A 14,108-nucleotide genomic window follows, 5' to 3' on the forward strand; every position below is an offset into this window, starting at 1 on the left:
GGCAGGGCCTGCTGCATAAATACCACCAGGCCTGAAGTACACCTCCACGTGTGCAGCCCACCGATGACAATCGTCCTTCTTGCCCCCAGTGTTTGCATCTCTGAGCTTGTACTGCTACCCTCCAAGTTTTCACTGTGCCTTCCTACACGTAACACTTATGGCTCTTGTCACAGGGAAGCAGCTCTCCAGCCCTATTTACGTTTTCACGGTGCTCAGTTTGGTACTTAGAACAAGATTGTCACAAATTGTCTCATTTAAATACCTGTGTTTTCTAGGGCAGGTGATTTGGGTAATTTAAAGAAAAAAGTAAAGACCTAACTAGAAAGGTTTTTTCTGTCTGTCTGCTGTGTGAAAATCATAGTGTGTGGGGTCATATTTTCACAAGGGAAGGCGGTTTCCCTCACTGCAGCAGGGTGGCCATTCTTAGCTCTGTCCTCCCTCTGGAGTGAAGCCACCTTGTGAGGGAACAAAATGTGCTCAGCAGTGGCATGTGGCGGTGGGCGGTGGGGGACACATGGGGCAAGGACATGAGATTTTTCTTCAGGCTCCTTTTGCAGCTAATGCGCCTTTCCCAGGATGGTTGTCTCAGCCATGAGGCTGCAAGTGTCGGGTCCCGGGCCCGAACCCACGGCTGTGTACAGTCCACATCTTCAGTGTGCGAGACAGGCCACAAATCTACTCCCCCTTGTTCTGGAGCTTTTCAAGGTTTTGTTTTTCACTAGGGTTTTTATTTCATTGTCATTGTGGTTTTTTATTTTTAAATCACTTTTATTGAGGTATAACTTATATATCAAAAAAACTCCATCATTGGTATGTTTATTATAGAAAAATGTAATACAGAAAGTTGGTCTCAATTTTCCATACATTTCTTGACCTCAGTGAGGAATCTTCTAAAATCCCAATAGCTTTTAAAATTTTGTTCTTATTAATGTAGTAAATATTTTTTAAAACAATAAATATAAAGAAGAAAACTTCCTTAAATGCCCATCATATATACATAATCACTGTGAACCTTGTGCAGCTTTCGCGGCTAGTCTTTTTTTGCCATGTGCCAGAGTTTTGTTCTATCACTGATGTTTAACCTCTGGGCAGCTTGCTGTCTATTTTCACAGTGGCCATGCTTGGGGAGATCCCTGGGAGAGGGGTGTGTGCAGGGGAGAAGCTCTCCTTGGATTGGAGCTCGGGCAGGTCTGGGTATTGAGACACTGTCGGCACTCTTGCCGCGATCTGAACACTCAGAGTCGAGTTGCAGTGACGTTACAGCTGTGCGCCCGGCGCAGCTCGCTGCCTCACCAGGGTGTGGGGCAGGAAGCTGGTGAGCACAGCATGGCTCCCCTCACGCCTATTCTCCAGCTTTACCCCACTTCCCACCTTCTTTCAGATTCAGGCCCACCTTCAGTCTCTTCTGTCTTATGATTAGAAAAAGGTGGAACTATCTGGGCACTTGATGGAAGCTTTTAGGGTGTGGAGTATCTGAGATTCTAGAGTCCCCTTTCCCTCATAAAGCTCTCACCTCATACTGTTTCCCCGAAAATAAGACCTAGCCAGACAATCAGCTCTAATGCGTCTTTTGGAGCAAAAATTAATATAAGACCTGGTCTTATTTTACTATAGTATAAGACCGGGTATCACATCACATCATAGCATAACATAAATATAAACAATATGTTAATATAATATAAATAATGTATAATATTAATATAATATAAATATAATGTAATACCGGGTCTTATATTAAATTTTGCTCCAAAAGACGCATTAGAGCTGATTGTCTGGTTAGGTCTTATTTTCGGGGAAACACGGTAGGACAGACTAGCTCCTTTCTGGATTTGAAGAACATTAAATCCTTAAAATATCAGATTACACTGAAAGAAAAAGGTGGATTCTGTGGCCTCAGTTGCCTTCTCCACAGCCCTTCCAACACCCTCTTACCTGCTCATTCTTAATTTTCCAGGACTGCAGACCACACGATTGGGAAACCACTTGGAAGACCGAGTCAACAAGTTTTTGCGGCGACAGAATCATCCTGAAGCCGGGGAGGTCTTTGTCCGAGTGGTGGCCAGCTCAGACAAGACGGTGGAGGTCAAGCCCGGGATGAAGTCACGGTTTGTGTGCAGACATTGTGCCGTGTTCTACAATAGTGCTGTTCCAGTGTGCACCCCACTTGGTTACCAAAGGCCCTGCTTTCTGGCAAGGCTTTCGAGTTTGCATAATTTAAAGGCTTTTCATCAATAGCGTGTAGCCAGCCCTTCCCTCTGTCCCAAATTCATCAACGGGGGTAAAATTCCCAGCCAAGTGAAACAGTATCACAAAGAACAGGATTGCAGCTCCAAGCTGCCCAGGCCAGTTGGAAGAGCACTGGGCTGGTAGTCAGAAGAGGTGACAGGCCTTTTTCTCCCCTGCCCTGAGTTTAGAGCAGCAGGTATCGTTGTAAAGTACCTTATAAACAATGACGCGTGCTAACTTCAGACTCTGACTTTTATTTCAGGTTTGTGGACTCTGGGGAAATGTCTGAATCTTTCCCGTATCGAACCAAAGCCCTCTTTGCTTTTGAGGAAATTGATGGAGTGGATGTCTGCTTTTTTGGGATGCATGTCCAAGAGTATGGCTCTGATTGCCCCCCTCCAAACACAAGGTAGTCCTCCATCTCCTTTCAGGGGTGTCATTCAGCATGCTGCGTTACAGTAGACCGAGGTTCTGTGTGTTTTAGAGCTGGGTTTAAATTAGATAATCTGTGCTTGATTAACCAAACTACCATGCTTCCCCGAAAATAAGACCTAACCGGAAAATAAGCCCTAACATGATTTTTCAGGAGGACGTCTCCTGAACATAAGCCCTAATGCGTCTTTTGGAGCAAAACTTAATGTAAGACCTGGTCTTGTTTTCGGGGAAACACGGTGGTTAGTTTAGGTTTCCTCTACGCCAGTGGGAGTGCAGTAGAGGGTTTTGATGACTGTTTCAAGTGTTCTTGTGTTGTGGGTACCTGTGGAGCCTGGTTCTGCTCTTGCTGTTTTCCCTGTCTTCCCTGGGGCAGAAAGCCGGGTGGAGACCACCCCATGAGCCAGGCATCCGCCAGTGCACCTGGAAAAGTGAAGTACCTCTGCCAAGAGTTCTTTAATGTTCAGTCTAGAGTCTGGGTGAGAAGGGATTGCAAGTGGCTTTTCTTAGTTTGCCGTGATCTTTCCACGGTTCTGCTCGGTGACTGAGGCCATTCCTTCTCAGTTCAGTGATGAAATTGGATTCCATTTTATGGATTGGCAGTGGCAGTTGGTGATAGGAGTTTTCTTACGCCCTGTTTGTGACCAGTGTAAATGCTATCAAAACAAAATTTATTTCTGGAGCTTTTCTAGGATGCTGCTATTTGGTTTCAAGTTAGGGGGATACCCTCAACTTTCGATTAATTTCTCTCCTTCCCTGCCCCCAGGCGTGTGTACATATCTTATCTGGACAGTATTCATTTCTTCCGGCCCCGATGCCTTCGGACAGCCGTTTATCATGAGATCCTTATTGGATATTTAGAATATGTGAAGAAATTAGGGTGAGTTTCATTCAAATTATCCAGAACTAATAAAAACTCCGGTTTTAATTTTCATTGTATATTTATTTTGTGAAATAACGAGTGTTTCTGTAAGTTTTGTGTATTTTTATTTTAACATCTTTGGATGGATTCAGAAGTCTCCAGAGCTCCCTTTCCAGATGCTCTCGGGGTACCTCAGCATAGTGTATGCACTTACCCTGCCTTCTGCATTCTTTTCTTTTTCCATTCTGGTCTCTTTACTAAAAATGTATTGAAGCATATTTTTATATGTGATAAATTCACCTATTTCAGATGTTCACTTCAGTGATTTTTAGTGACTTTACTGAGTGGTGCAGCCATCACCACAAATCAGTCTCAACATGGCTACCACCCCCCAACCAGATCCCCGTGCCCATTTGCTGTGGACCCCTGTTCCACCCCTGCCTCCAGAGGCCACTAATCTGATTTCTGTCCCCATAAATTTGCCTTTTCTGGACGCTTCATGTAAATGGAATCCTATAAGTTGTGACTTCTTTCTCTGTCTCTGTTTTTATGTTCTAGATGTGTCACATTCCTTTCCTAAATTGGGAAAAGTTAGAAGTATTTGATTGAAGTATCTTAAACAGAATGAATGAGATGAATTTTAACTTTAACCCCTCAAAGGCAAATACTCAACTGCTTTCCAATGCACAGTAGAAAGTAGATAGGAAATTCAGTGCATCCCTGGGTAGAAGCCATTTTAGACACCTGGTGAGTTGCCGTCTTCCTAGGTTCTGTCTTGTGCAGCCTCGGCCCCTGCCCAACATGTACACCTCAGGAAGTGTTTTAAGGCCAATTTCCAGGAGTGCATTTGCACACTCTATAGAGATTCAGCCTTACCCACGCACCTCCACCCCCAGTACATCGGTTTGGAACTTCTCTATACATTCTGCCACCAAGCATTGTGGTCATTTCTTTGTTTTCTTTTTACTTTATAGTTATTTCTGTCTTTGCTTTGGTTCCTGTTCCTCAGCTGTTACTTCTTAAAGGCAGGGACAGTTACGCTCACCACTTTCATCCAATTATGTGTGTGTGTGTCATGCAGGTATGTGACAGGACACATCTGGGCCTGTCCCCCAAGTGAAGGAGACGACTACATCTTCCATTGCCACCCCCCTGATCAGAAAATCCCGAAACCGAAGCGCCTTCAGGAGTGGTACAAGAAGATGCTGGACAAGGCGTTTGCCGAGCGGATCATCCATGACTATAAGGTACCCGGTGCTGAAGGAGGGCGTGCGGTGCTTTGTCACCATGGAGTCCCATGTTTTTGTGTGCTTCCTTTCACGTTCACATACGTTAGAATTGTATTCACTTATTAGGATTAGAAAGCCAAAAAGTGTGAAATAAAAACGTAGAACCGTCTTATCTGCACTCTATCAAGAGTTTGAGTTGACAGTCTGAAAACAGTACCACTGCGGTGCCAGTTTAAATTCGCTGATCTCGGCCATTGGCACCACGGGCGTACACAGCACTGCATCCTCTTCAGTGTCCTGGCTCCACGCCGCCCCCTCTCCAGGAGTGTCACTCAGGCCCCCTCGTCTCACTGATGTGCTTTGTTCCCTCTCCAGGACATTTTCAAACAAGCAACTGAAGACCGGCTCACCAGTGCCAAGGAATTGCCCTATTTTGAGGGTGACTTTTGGCCCAACGTGTTGGAGGAGAGCATTAAGGAGCTGGAACAAGAAGAAGAAGAGAGAAAGAAGGAAGAGAGCACCGCAGCCAGTGAGACCACGGAGGTAAAGCCCCCACGTCCCCACCGCCCCACCCTCCTGGGGATCCTGGCAGCCTCAGCTGTATGTGCTGAAGGCTGAGTTCTGTCAGGTTGAAGAGTGAACGTGTGCGGATGGCTTCACAGGACGTGGCCTTCTTTATCTGTGGTGATATTTTCGTGCATAACCTCACTTGTCACCACCCGCCACAGGTCTGGGGCTGGGAGCACTGGCGACTGGGCAGGCTGAGATGTGGGCACTGGAGACACATCACCTAGTAGAGGGGGACAGGAGGTGGTTGCTGCAGCATCTCTGGGCAGGACGGACAGGGCGGAGACACAGAAAGATGAGAGGTGGGCGCCTTGCCAGGGAGCCCGCACAACAGTGACAGACAGGTACGTCACGATCAGGAACCTATCAGGAGTACTTGCGGAAGAGACCCTTGGTTGCCAGGCCTCGTTTATTTGCTTTATTACAAACTACACACACACACACACACGCCTGTTCATTTGCTTTGTTACAAATTACGCACGCACGCACGTACACGCTCAGATCTTTCTGTAGTGTCCACACTCGTGCTCACCCTGTTTCCTAAGTCCCCGCTGTGCAGTGAGAACTAAGGAAAACTCTATCCCTGCCCTCCAGGCGTGTATGTTGTAGTAGGAGAAAGAAGCAGAAGAAACATGCCCGGCGTGCTCTGAAATAGTGATGGAAGCTGTGGAGGAAAGGAAGCTCAGGAGGAGGGATGGGGGTGCTTCCAGCAGGGGGTGGCCGTGGGGGTGGGGGCCTGAGCAGAGACTGACCTGGTGAGACGGCGCCTAGAGGATCGAGAAGGCGCTTTCAGCAGGAGGATGAGAAACATAGGCGCCGCCTTGTGAGCAGGGTGCCGTGCTTCGTGGTGTCCAGTGAAACATGCTGGTGTCAGTTGGGCTCATAGCTGTAGAGGCCGTGAGAAGTGGGCCGTGTTTGAGAGAGCAGCCCAAGACGTCGGGCAGGTCTTTGTGGCGAGAGGAAAACCCTGGGTCAGGGCTGCCTGCTGTGCCTTTGCTGCCTCTGCCTGAAGGAGGAGGAAGAGGGAGATCGCATTTGGGGAAAGAAGTCAAGAACTGGCTGCAGACACGTTAATATTGAGATGACCATTAATAGGAGGAGCTGTGCCCCTGGGGCCCTCAGGCGCGCGCGCTCAAGGGCTGTGGGGTTGGCGTTCAGAGCCCGCGGGGTGCAGTGACTTGCCGAGTGGCTGCTACGTCCCAGGCAGGAAGCGCTTCACTGGGAGACTTGCACACGGCTGACCTTTGAATTTGAAGGGTCGGCCCGATTTCAGTAGAAACTCAGACTTCCAGTGAGCGAGAGGCCAGAGCTGATCTGTGACCTGCGCGGTGCCTCTGTGTGTCCCCCACTGCCAGACACCTGGATGGGAGGTGGCCTCAGTCAGAATGTGCATCCTCTGTGTGAATGACATGGGAAGGTTATGGCGGGGCAGGAGCGCCTGCGCCCTGACGGCAGAGCTCCCGTAGAGACGAGACGTACTCTGAGGGGGACACAGGCCCCAGCCGTGAGTCCCATCCAAGGAAGACATGCTCGCCTCTGGCCTGGGGCTGGTGGGGCTTTCTGGGAGATAGAAATAGAAGAAATAGACAAGGGCTGACACCTGAGCCGTAGGCTTGCATGTGGTGGAGACGGCGGGAGGTGGAGGTGGGGGACAGGCTCAGTTCTGCATGTCGAGTTCTCAGAGGTGGTGGGGCACTGGCTTAGGTGTAGGTGGCACTTGGGATGGAATGCTGCTTTGCCGTGAAAAGTGGTCTTCGATGGGGGAAATGGGAAGATGCTTGCCATAGTGGAAAAGAAAAAGGACGCAACCCTAACGCTTTAAGAAAAATCACACTCACAAATGAAATGCATAGGTGCTATTGCTCTGGTGGCAAAAAATTATTTTTGTTTATCATTTGACTATCTTTTCTAAACTTTATGCAGTGAATCTGCTTCTTTTATAACTTAAAATATAGGCTTCCTATTTTACAATAAAGGCTTCCAGAAAACAAGCAAATGGTACGGAGTTCCGTATACTCCAGCACCAGTTTCTCCTGCCGACTTCTCGCATTGGTGTGCTGCATAAACTACAATTGATGAACCAGTGCTGCTACATCATTGTTAACCAGAGTTGAGGTTCATTCACGTGCTTAGTTCAATTGTCAGGACTCCTCGGGCTCCTCCTGGCTTTTCCCCAGAGGTGCCTCGTTGGTGGTGGTGGTGGTGGAAGAGTGCAAGCGTGTGTGTGTGTGTGTGTGTGTGTGTGTGTGTTTCTCCCTTCCTCTCTCTCCCTCGCTTGTCACAGATGAAGTTGTTTGGACCAGACCTGGTGAGCGTTTCCACCTTGAAGCCTAAATAACTAAGAGCCTGAGTTCTTCTCAGAGTAGCAGTGTTTTAACTAAGGAGCACAATCCCTTAGACTTAAGCTAATTGAAGCACTAATGCTGGGCTTCGGGCCTGAGTGGGCCTGGGGTTTGGGAGCAGCGTCAGGGAGGTGTCCTGCCTTGGTGCAGCCTTGCTTCAGACGTGGAGGGGACACTTTTGAGTCCCTGCTACTATTCGTTAGCAGCTTCTACATTGGCACCTTTCCCATGTCTCTCACGCATGGTAGGTATTTGGAGCCTTTCCCAAGGCAAAGACGACGCCACTGAGCGCGCAGGATGTGGCTTGGAGCAGCAGGTGTCCAGTGGAATGATGGGGAACAAGGGAAAATTGCTTCCACTCCCTCAGTTGTGAACTAGCATCCCGGGTGTGTTCTTCCCTCAGGAGATAATGTGATCTGTGGCCTGCATGACACAGGCCACGCTTGCTCCGAGTTTATAAGCGTGTCAGCACTGTGCCCATTGGGTCCCAGCCGAGTACAGGCCCTGCTTCTGTTCTCCTCACCTTTCCACTCCCAGTTTCCTCTGGAGGCAGCAGTGTGTTCACAGCCCAGGCTAGTAGGGGTCTGCCTGGCCATCTCCTGCCGCAGACGGGGCTTCCTAGACCTGGAGCCCCCAGGGCCTGGGAGCTGGCAGTCCTGGCTCGATACTGGGCCTGGAGGAAGAGGCTGGGCTTGTCTGACAACCTCACGTGTTGTTGCAGGGCAGCCAGGGCGACAGCAAGAATGCCAAGAAAAAGAACAACAAGAAAACCAACAAGAATAAGAGCAGCATCAGCCGAGCCAACAAGAAAAAGCCCAGCATGCCCAACGTGTCCAACGACTTGTCCCAGAAGCTCTACGCCACCATGGAGAAGCACAAAGAGGTGAGACACGGGCTACGCCGCCCCAGGGCTCAGGGTCTGTGCCCCTCTGGGCCGAGCTAAAGGCGGAGGAGTTGCTGAGAATCCACAGCCCTGCCCCTGGCCAAGAGGAGGGAGAAGGTGTGGTGCCACTGTGTGGTGCTCCCCGCAGACTGTGGGAGGACCAGCCCCTAGAAGGCAGAGCTGGCTGGTGGGTACCACCATGTGATACCTCACCCACTATTCGCAACCCCAGGGAGCCGGTCTTTGACACACACCTGGGACAGCAGGTGTGAGGCTCAGTGCCGCTGCGGTTCTACAGGCTGGGGGAGCCCTGGGCCCCCCAAGCCTGCCCTCCTCAGCACTGCCCCGCTCTCCGGGCACTGACGCCATTCCTCCCCTTTCTCCTGCAGGTCTTCTTTGTGATCCACCTGCACGCCGGGCCTGTCATCAACACGCTGCCCCCTATCGTGGACCCTGACCCCCTGCTCAGCTGCGACCTCATGGACGGGCGCGACGCCTTCCTCACCCTCGCCAGGGACAAGCACTGGGAGTTCTCCTCCCTGCGGCGGTCCAAGTGGTCCACGCTGTGCATGCTGGTGGAGCTGCACACCCAGGGCCAGGACCGCTTCGTCTACACCTGCAACGAGTGCAAGCACCACGTGGAGACGCGCTGGCATTGCACCGTGTGCGAGGTAGGCCCGGCGTCCCCCCAGGCTGCACTCCGGCAGAACTTCTGGCACAACTGGAGCCCCACAAGTCGGGTGCCCTGGGCTGCTCCCCGGCCCTCCCTGGTCTATGCATTTGCATTTCAGGTTGAACTGTTAGACCATTGGCGTTTCCCGGGGGCGGGAAATGAGCACGGCTCCTCTCCGTGCGTGCTGGTCGTAAGACTGGTATTTGTGAGGTCCCGACTCCACATTGGTTGGGCTTCTGCTGTGCGCCCACCAGGCTCCACACCGGACATCCAGGCTCAGAAGAAGCCAGTCTCCCTTCACAGCCCGTGGTCTGGTCCCGACCAAATTGAGCATGGTGGTGGGGCCCTCGACAGTACTCAGGGCACACGCAGCCCCTTGGCAGGACGGGCTAGTCCTCCAGGAAGTCGGGAAGCACCGACTTGCCCAGGATGAGGAGACTAGCATGAGGCATTTGCTGTTTTCTTCCCAGGCTGTCATTAACCCAGCTCTGTGTTGGTCACATCCACCGGTCTCGGGTGCCAGATAGGAGTGTGGAGAGAGCAGCACAGGCTCGATGGTGCTGTGGGCCCTCCAGGCTGTGCCTGGTTTCCTTCCCTGTTGTCAGCTGCGGTCCCTGTGGTTGGGGACCTGGCAGCCTTCCTGCCTTGGCCTGTTGGGACCCTGTGGCTCCCCCTGGAGCGGTCTTAACCCGTGTGAAGGGGCCAAGTCCCTTTCACAGACGGATCTCTCTCATGGGGTGAACCAGGCTGCTGTGGGCCCCCCACCCCGTAGATGGTCACAGACTCCCGTCCAGTCCTCACCTGGCCTGCCAGTGTCGGCGTCTGGGACAGTCCCCGCAGGAGTGGCTCTGTGATCTCGGGGTGGGGCACAGAGCGGGGCCTCTGTCATGCCTCTGTCTTTATTTTCTCTTTCTCCAGCCTCCTTTTGTCTTGTCCGCCTCTCATTCCCTACCGCTGGGAGTTTCACGTCTTTTCTATGAAACTCTTATCAGTGCTGCCCATAGGGTTCCATTCTCTGCGCGTTGTCTCAGTCTCCCTCCCGATGCAGGGGGCTTTTTGAAAGCTGGGCAGGGGGCATTTTGTCGCTGTGGTTTGAGCCCAGGGCCTTCCTCATGGTGAAGGCCTCTCAGCCCTAGCGTCCTGCTGGGCCACCCTGCAGAGCTCTGGGGACACACTGAGGGCCCCCAGTAGCAGACCTGGGGAATGGGGGGCCGGTATATAAACTCAGGTCTGTGGTACTTCGGACAGTCGCGTGGCGCCTGGAAAGAAATGGGCACAGCCTCAGTCATTCCTTCACTGTCAGGCTTCCCAGGCCAGGCGTGGGGCAGGGTAGCTGGGTGCCATTGCCACAAGGCAGAGGAAGGAGGGAAAGAGGGTCCACCGACACAGCCAGGAGCCTTGGGTGGCCCCAGAGCCACACACCCTGAGTGTGCGTGAGCCTGTGTGCTCACAGTGTGAGACAGCAGGTGGGGAAGGGCCGGAGGGGCCCTGGAAGAGGCTGGGGTCAGGGCGAGGAGGTGGATCCTGTCGTCTCTAGAGCCTTCTGGGCTTTGGGGTAGTTCCCAGAAGAGAAGCTTTCGGGGGGCGGCTGGGATGTCTGCTCACGCTGGTCCGAGTGCTGACGCGGGCCTGTGCCTTTTCCTTGTCCACAGGACTACGACCTTTGCATCAACTGCTACAACACGAAGAGTCACACACACAAGATGGTGAAGTGGGGGCTGGGCCTGGACGACGAGGGCGGCAGCCAGGGTGAGCCGCAGTCCAAGAGCCCGCAGGAGTCGCGGCGCCTGAGCATCCAGCGCTGCATCCAGTCCCTGGTGCACGCCTGCCAGTGCCGCAACGCCAACTGCTCGCTGCCGTCCTGCCAGAAGATGAAGTGCGTCGTGGGACACACCAAGGATTGCAAGCGCAGGACCAACGGAGGCTGCCCGGTGTGCAAGCAGCTCATCGCCCTCTGCTGCTACCATGCCAAACACTGCCAAGAAAACAAATGCCCTGTGCCGTTCTGCCTCAACATCAAACACAAGCTCCGCCAGCAGCAGATCCAGCACCGCCTGCAGCAGGCGCAGCTCATGCGCCGACGGATGGCCACCATGAACACCCGCAACGTGCCTCAGCAGAGTCTGCCTTCCCCTACCTCAGCACCGCCCGGGACCCCCACGCAGCAGCCCAGCACGCCCCAGACACCACAGCCCCCCGCCCAGCCCCAGCCCTCGCCTGTGAGCATGTCACCAGCTGGCTTCCCCACCGTGGCCCGGACTCAGCCCCCCACCACGGCGTCCACCGGGAAGCCCACCAACCAGGTGCCGGCCCCACCGCCCCCCGCCCAGCTCCCACCCGCAGGAGTGGAGGCGGCCCGGCAGATCGAGCGCGAGGCCCAGCAGCAGCAGCACCTGTACCGGGTGAACATCAACAATGGCATGCCCCCGGGCCGCACAGGCATGGTGACCCCAGTGAGCCAGATGGCCCCCGTTGGCCTGAACGTGCCCCGGCCCAGCCAGGTCAGTGGGCCCGTCATGCCCAACCTGCCGCCTGGGCAGTGGCAGCAGGCGCCCATCCCCCAGCAGCAGCCGATGCCGGGCATGCCCAGGCCCGTGATGTCCATGCAGGCCCAGCCTGCAGTTGCCGGGCCGCGGATGCCCAGTGTGCAGCCGCCGCGGAGCATCTCGCCTGGCGCCCTGCAGGACCTGCTGCGGACCCTGAAGTCACCCAGTTCCCCGCAGCAGCAGCAGCAGGTGCTCAACATCCTCAAGTCAAACCCGCAGCTGATGGCAGCTTTCATTAAACAGCGCACGGCCAAGTATGTGGCCAGTCAGCCCGGCCTGCAGCCCCAGCCCGGCCTCCAGGCCCAGCCCGGCCTGCAGCCCCAGCCCGGCCTGCACCAGCAGCCTGGCCTGCAGAACCTGAATGCCATGCAAGCCGGCGGCCCACGGCCTGGCGTGCCCCCGCAGCAGCAGGCAATGGGAGGCCTGAACCCGCAGGGCCAGGCCCTGAACATCATGAACCCAGGGCACAACCCCAGCATGGCGAGTATGAACCCGCAGTACAGAGAGATGCTGCGGAGGCAGCTGCTGCAACAGCAGCAGCAACAGCAGCAGCAGCAGCAGCAGCAGGGCAGTGCGGGCATGGCCACGGGCATGGCCGGGCACGGCCAGTTCCAGCAGCCTCAAGGACCCGGAGGCTACCCCCCAGCCATGCAGCAGCAGCGGATGCAGCAGCACCTCCCCATGCAGGGAAGCTCCATGGGCCAGATGGCGGCTCAGATGGGACAGCTCGGCCAGATGGGGCAGCCCGGGCTGGGCGCAGACAGCACCCCCAACATCCAGCAGGCTCTGCAGCAGCGGATTCTGCAGCAGCAGCAGATGAAGCAGCAGATTGGGTCCCCGGGCCAGCCGAACCCCATGAGCCCCCAGCAGCACATGCTCTCAGGACAGCCACAGGCCTCGCACCTCCCCGGCCAGCAGATGGCCACGTCCCTCAGTAGCCAGGTGCGCTCTCCGGCCCCTGTCCAATCTCCGCGGCCCCAGTCCCAGCCTCCACATTCCAGCCCATCGCCACGGATACAGCCCCAGCCTTCGCCACACCATGTCTCGCCCCAGACTGGTTCCCCCCACCCAGGACTCGCAGTCACCATGGCCAGCTCCATAGATCAGGGACACTTGGGAAACCCCGAACAGAGTGCAATGCTCCCACAGCTGAACACCCCCAACCGGAGTGCACTGTCCAGTGAGCTGTCCCTGGTCGGCGACACCACAGGAGACACCCTAGAAAAGTTTGTGGAGGGTTTGTAGCATTGTGAGAGCATCACTTTTTTTTTCCCCTTTCATGTTCTTGGACCTTTTGTACTGAAATCCAGGCATCTAGGCTCTTTTTATTCCTAGATGGAACTGCTACTTCAAGCCGTGGAAGGGTAGATTGCTGTTTAAAGAAACAATACAAAGAATATATTTTTTTGTTAAAAACCAGTTGATTTAAATATCTGGTCTCTTTTGGTTTTGTTTTTTTGTTTTTGTTTTTTGTTTTGGGGGGAGGGGGGTTTTGTTTGGATTCTTTTGTCGTCATTGCTGGTGACTCATGCCTTTTTTTAACGGGAAAAACAAGTTCAGTATATTCATATTTTTTATTTGTATTTTCAAGACTTTAAACATTTATGTTTAAAAGTGAGAAGAAAAATAATATTCAGAAACTGATTCGTGAAATAATGCAAGCTTATAATGTATCCCGACAACTTTGTGACGTTGCGGGAAGATTTTTTTCTATTGTGAACTCTGTGGGCGTTCTCCAAGTATTACCCCTGGACGGTAGGACCCGGCTCCTGCGCGCACACACGTACACACCCACACACGTCTATCTATACGTACTGGCTTAAGCCAAACTCTTGTCTTGCAGATGTAGAAATTGTTGCTTTGTTTCTCTGATAAAACTGGTTTTAGACAAAAAATAGGGATGATTCTCTCAGACCACGCTGATGTTAATAGAGAGAAGCGTCCTTTTCTTTCTTCTATGTGAAACTTGAAATGAGGAAAAGCAATTCTAGTGTAAATCATGCAAGTGCTATAATTACTATAAATAAGAAAATTCAAGAAGATTCAATCACTGTATAGAATGGTAAAGTACCAACTCATTTCTTATATCATATTGTTAAATAAACTGTGTGCAACAGACAAAAAGGGTGGTCCTTCTTGAATTCATGTACATGGTATTAACACTTAGTGTTCGGGGTTTTTTGTTATGAAAATGCTGTTTTCAACATTGTATTTGGACTATGCATGTGTTTTTTTCCCCATTGTATATAAAGTACCGCTTAAAATTGATATAAATTACTGAAGTTTTTAACATGTATTCTGTTCTTTAAGATCCCTGTAAGAATGTTTAAGGTTTTTATTTATTTATA

The 14,108-nt window shown here is 52.5% G+C and overlaps 1 protein-coding gene across 1 annotated transcript in view; it reads left to right on the plus strand.

Annotated features, from left to right (window-relative positions):
- Positions 1-14,108, plus strand: part of CREBBP (CREB binding lysine acetyltransferase) — a 128,091-nt gene extending 113,983 nt beyond the window's left edge. Inside the window, 8 exon segments of the mRNA XM_074322705.1 lie at positions 1,955-2,105; positions 2,489-2,635; positions 3,425-3,538; positions 4,602-4,767; positions 5,125-5,292; positions 8,380-8,541; positions 8,931-9,212; positions 10,867-14,108. Coding sequence (XP_074178806.1) covers positions 1,955-2,105; positions 2,489-2,635; positions 3,425-3,538; positions 4,602-4,767; positions 5,125-5,292; positions 8,380-8,541; positions 8,931-9,212; positions 10,867-13,005 — 3,329 coding nt within the window. The 3' untranslated portion in view covers positions 13,006-14,108.

The sequence above is a fragment of the Rhinolophus sinicus genome, linkage group LG18, assembly GCF_036562045.2.
Source record: "Rhinolophus sinicus isolate RSC01 linkage group LG18, ASM3656204v1, whole genome shotgun sequence".
Classification (NCBI taxonomy): Eukaryota; Metazoa; Chordata; class Mammalia; order Chiroptera; family Rhinolophidae; genus Rhinolophus; species Rhinolophus sinicus.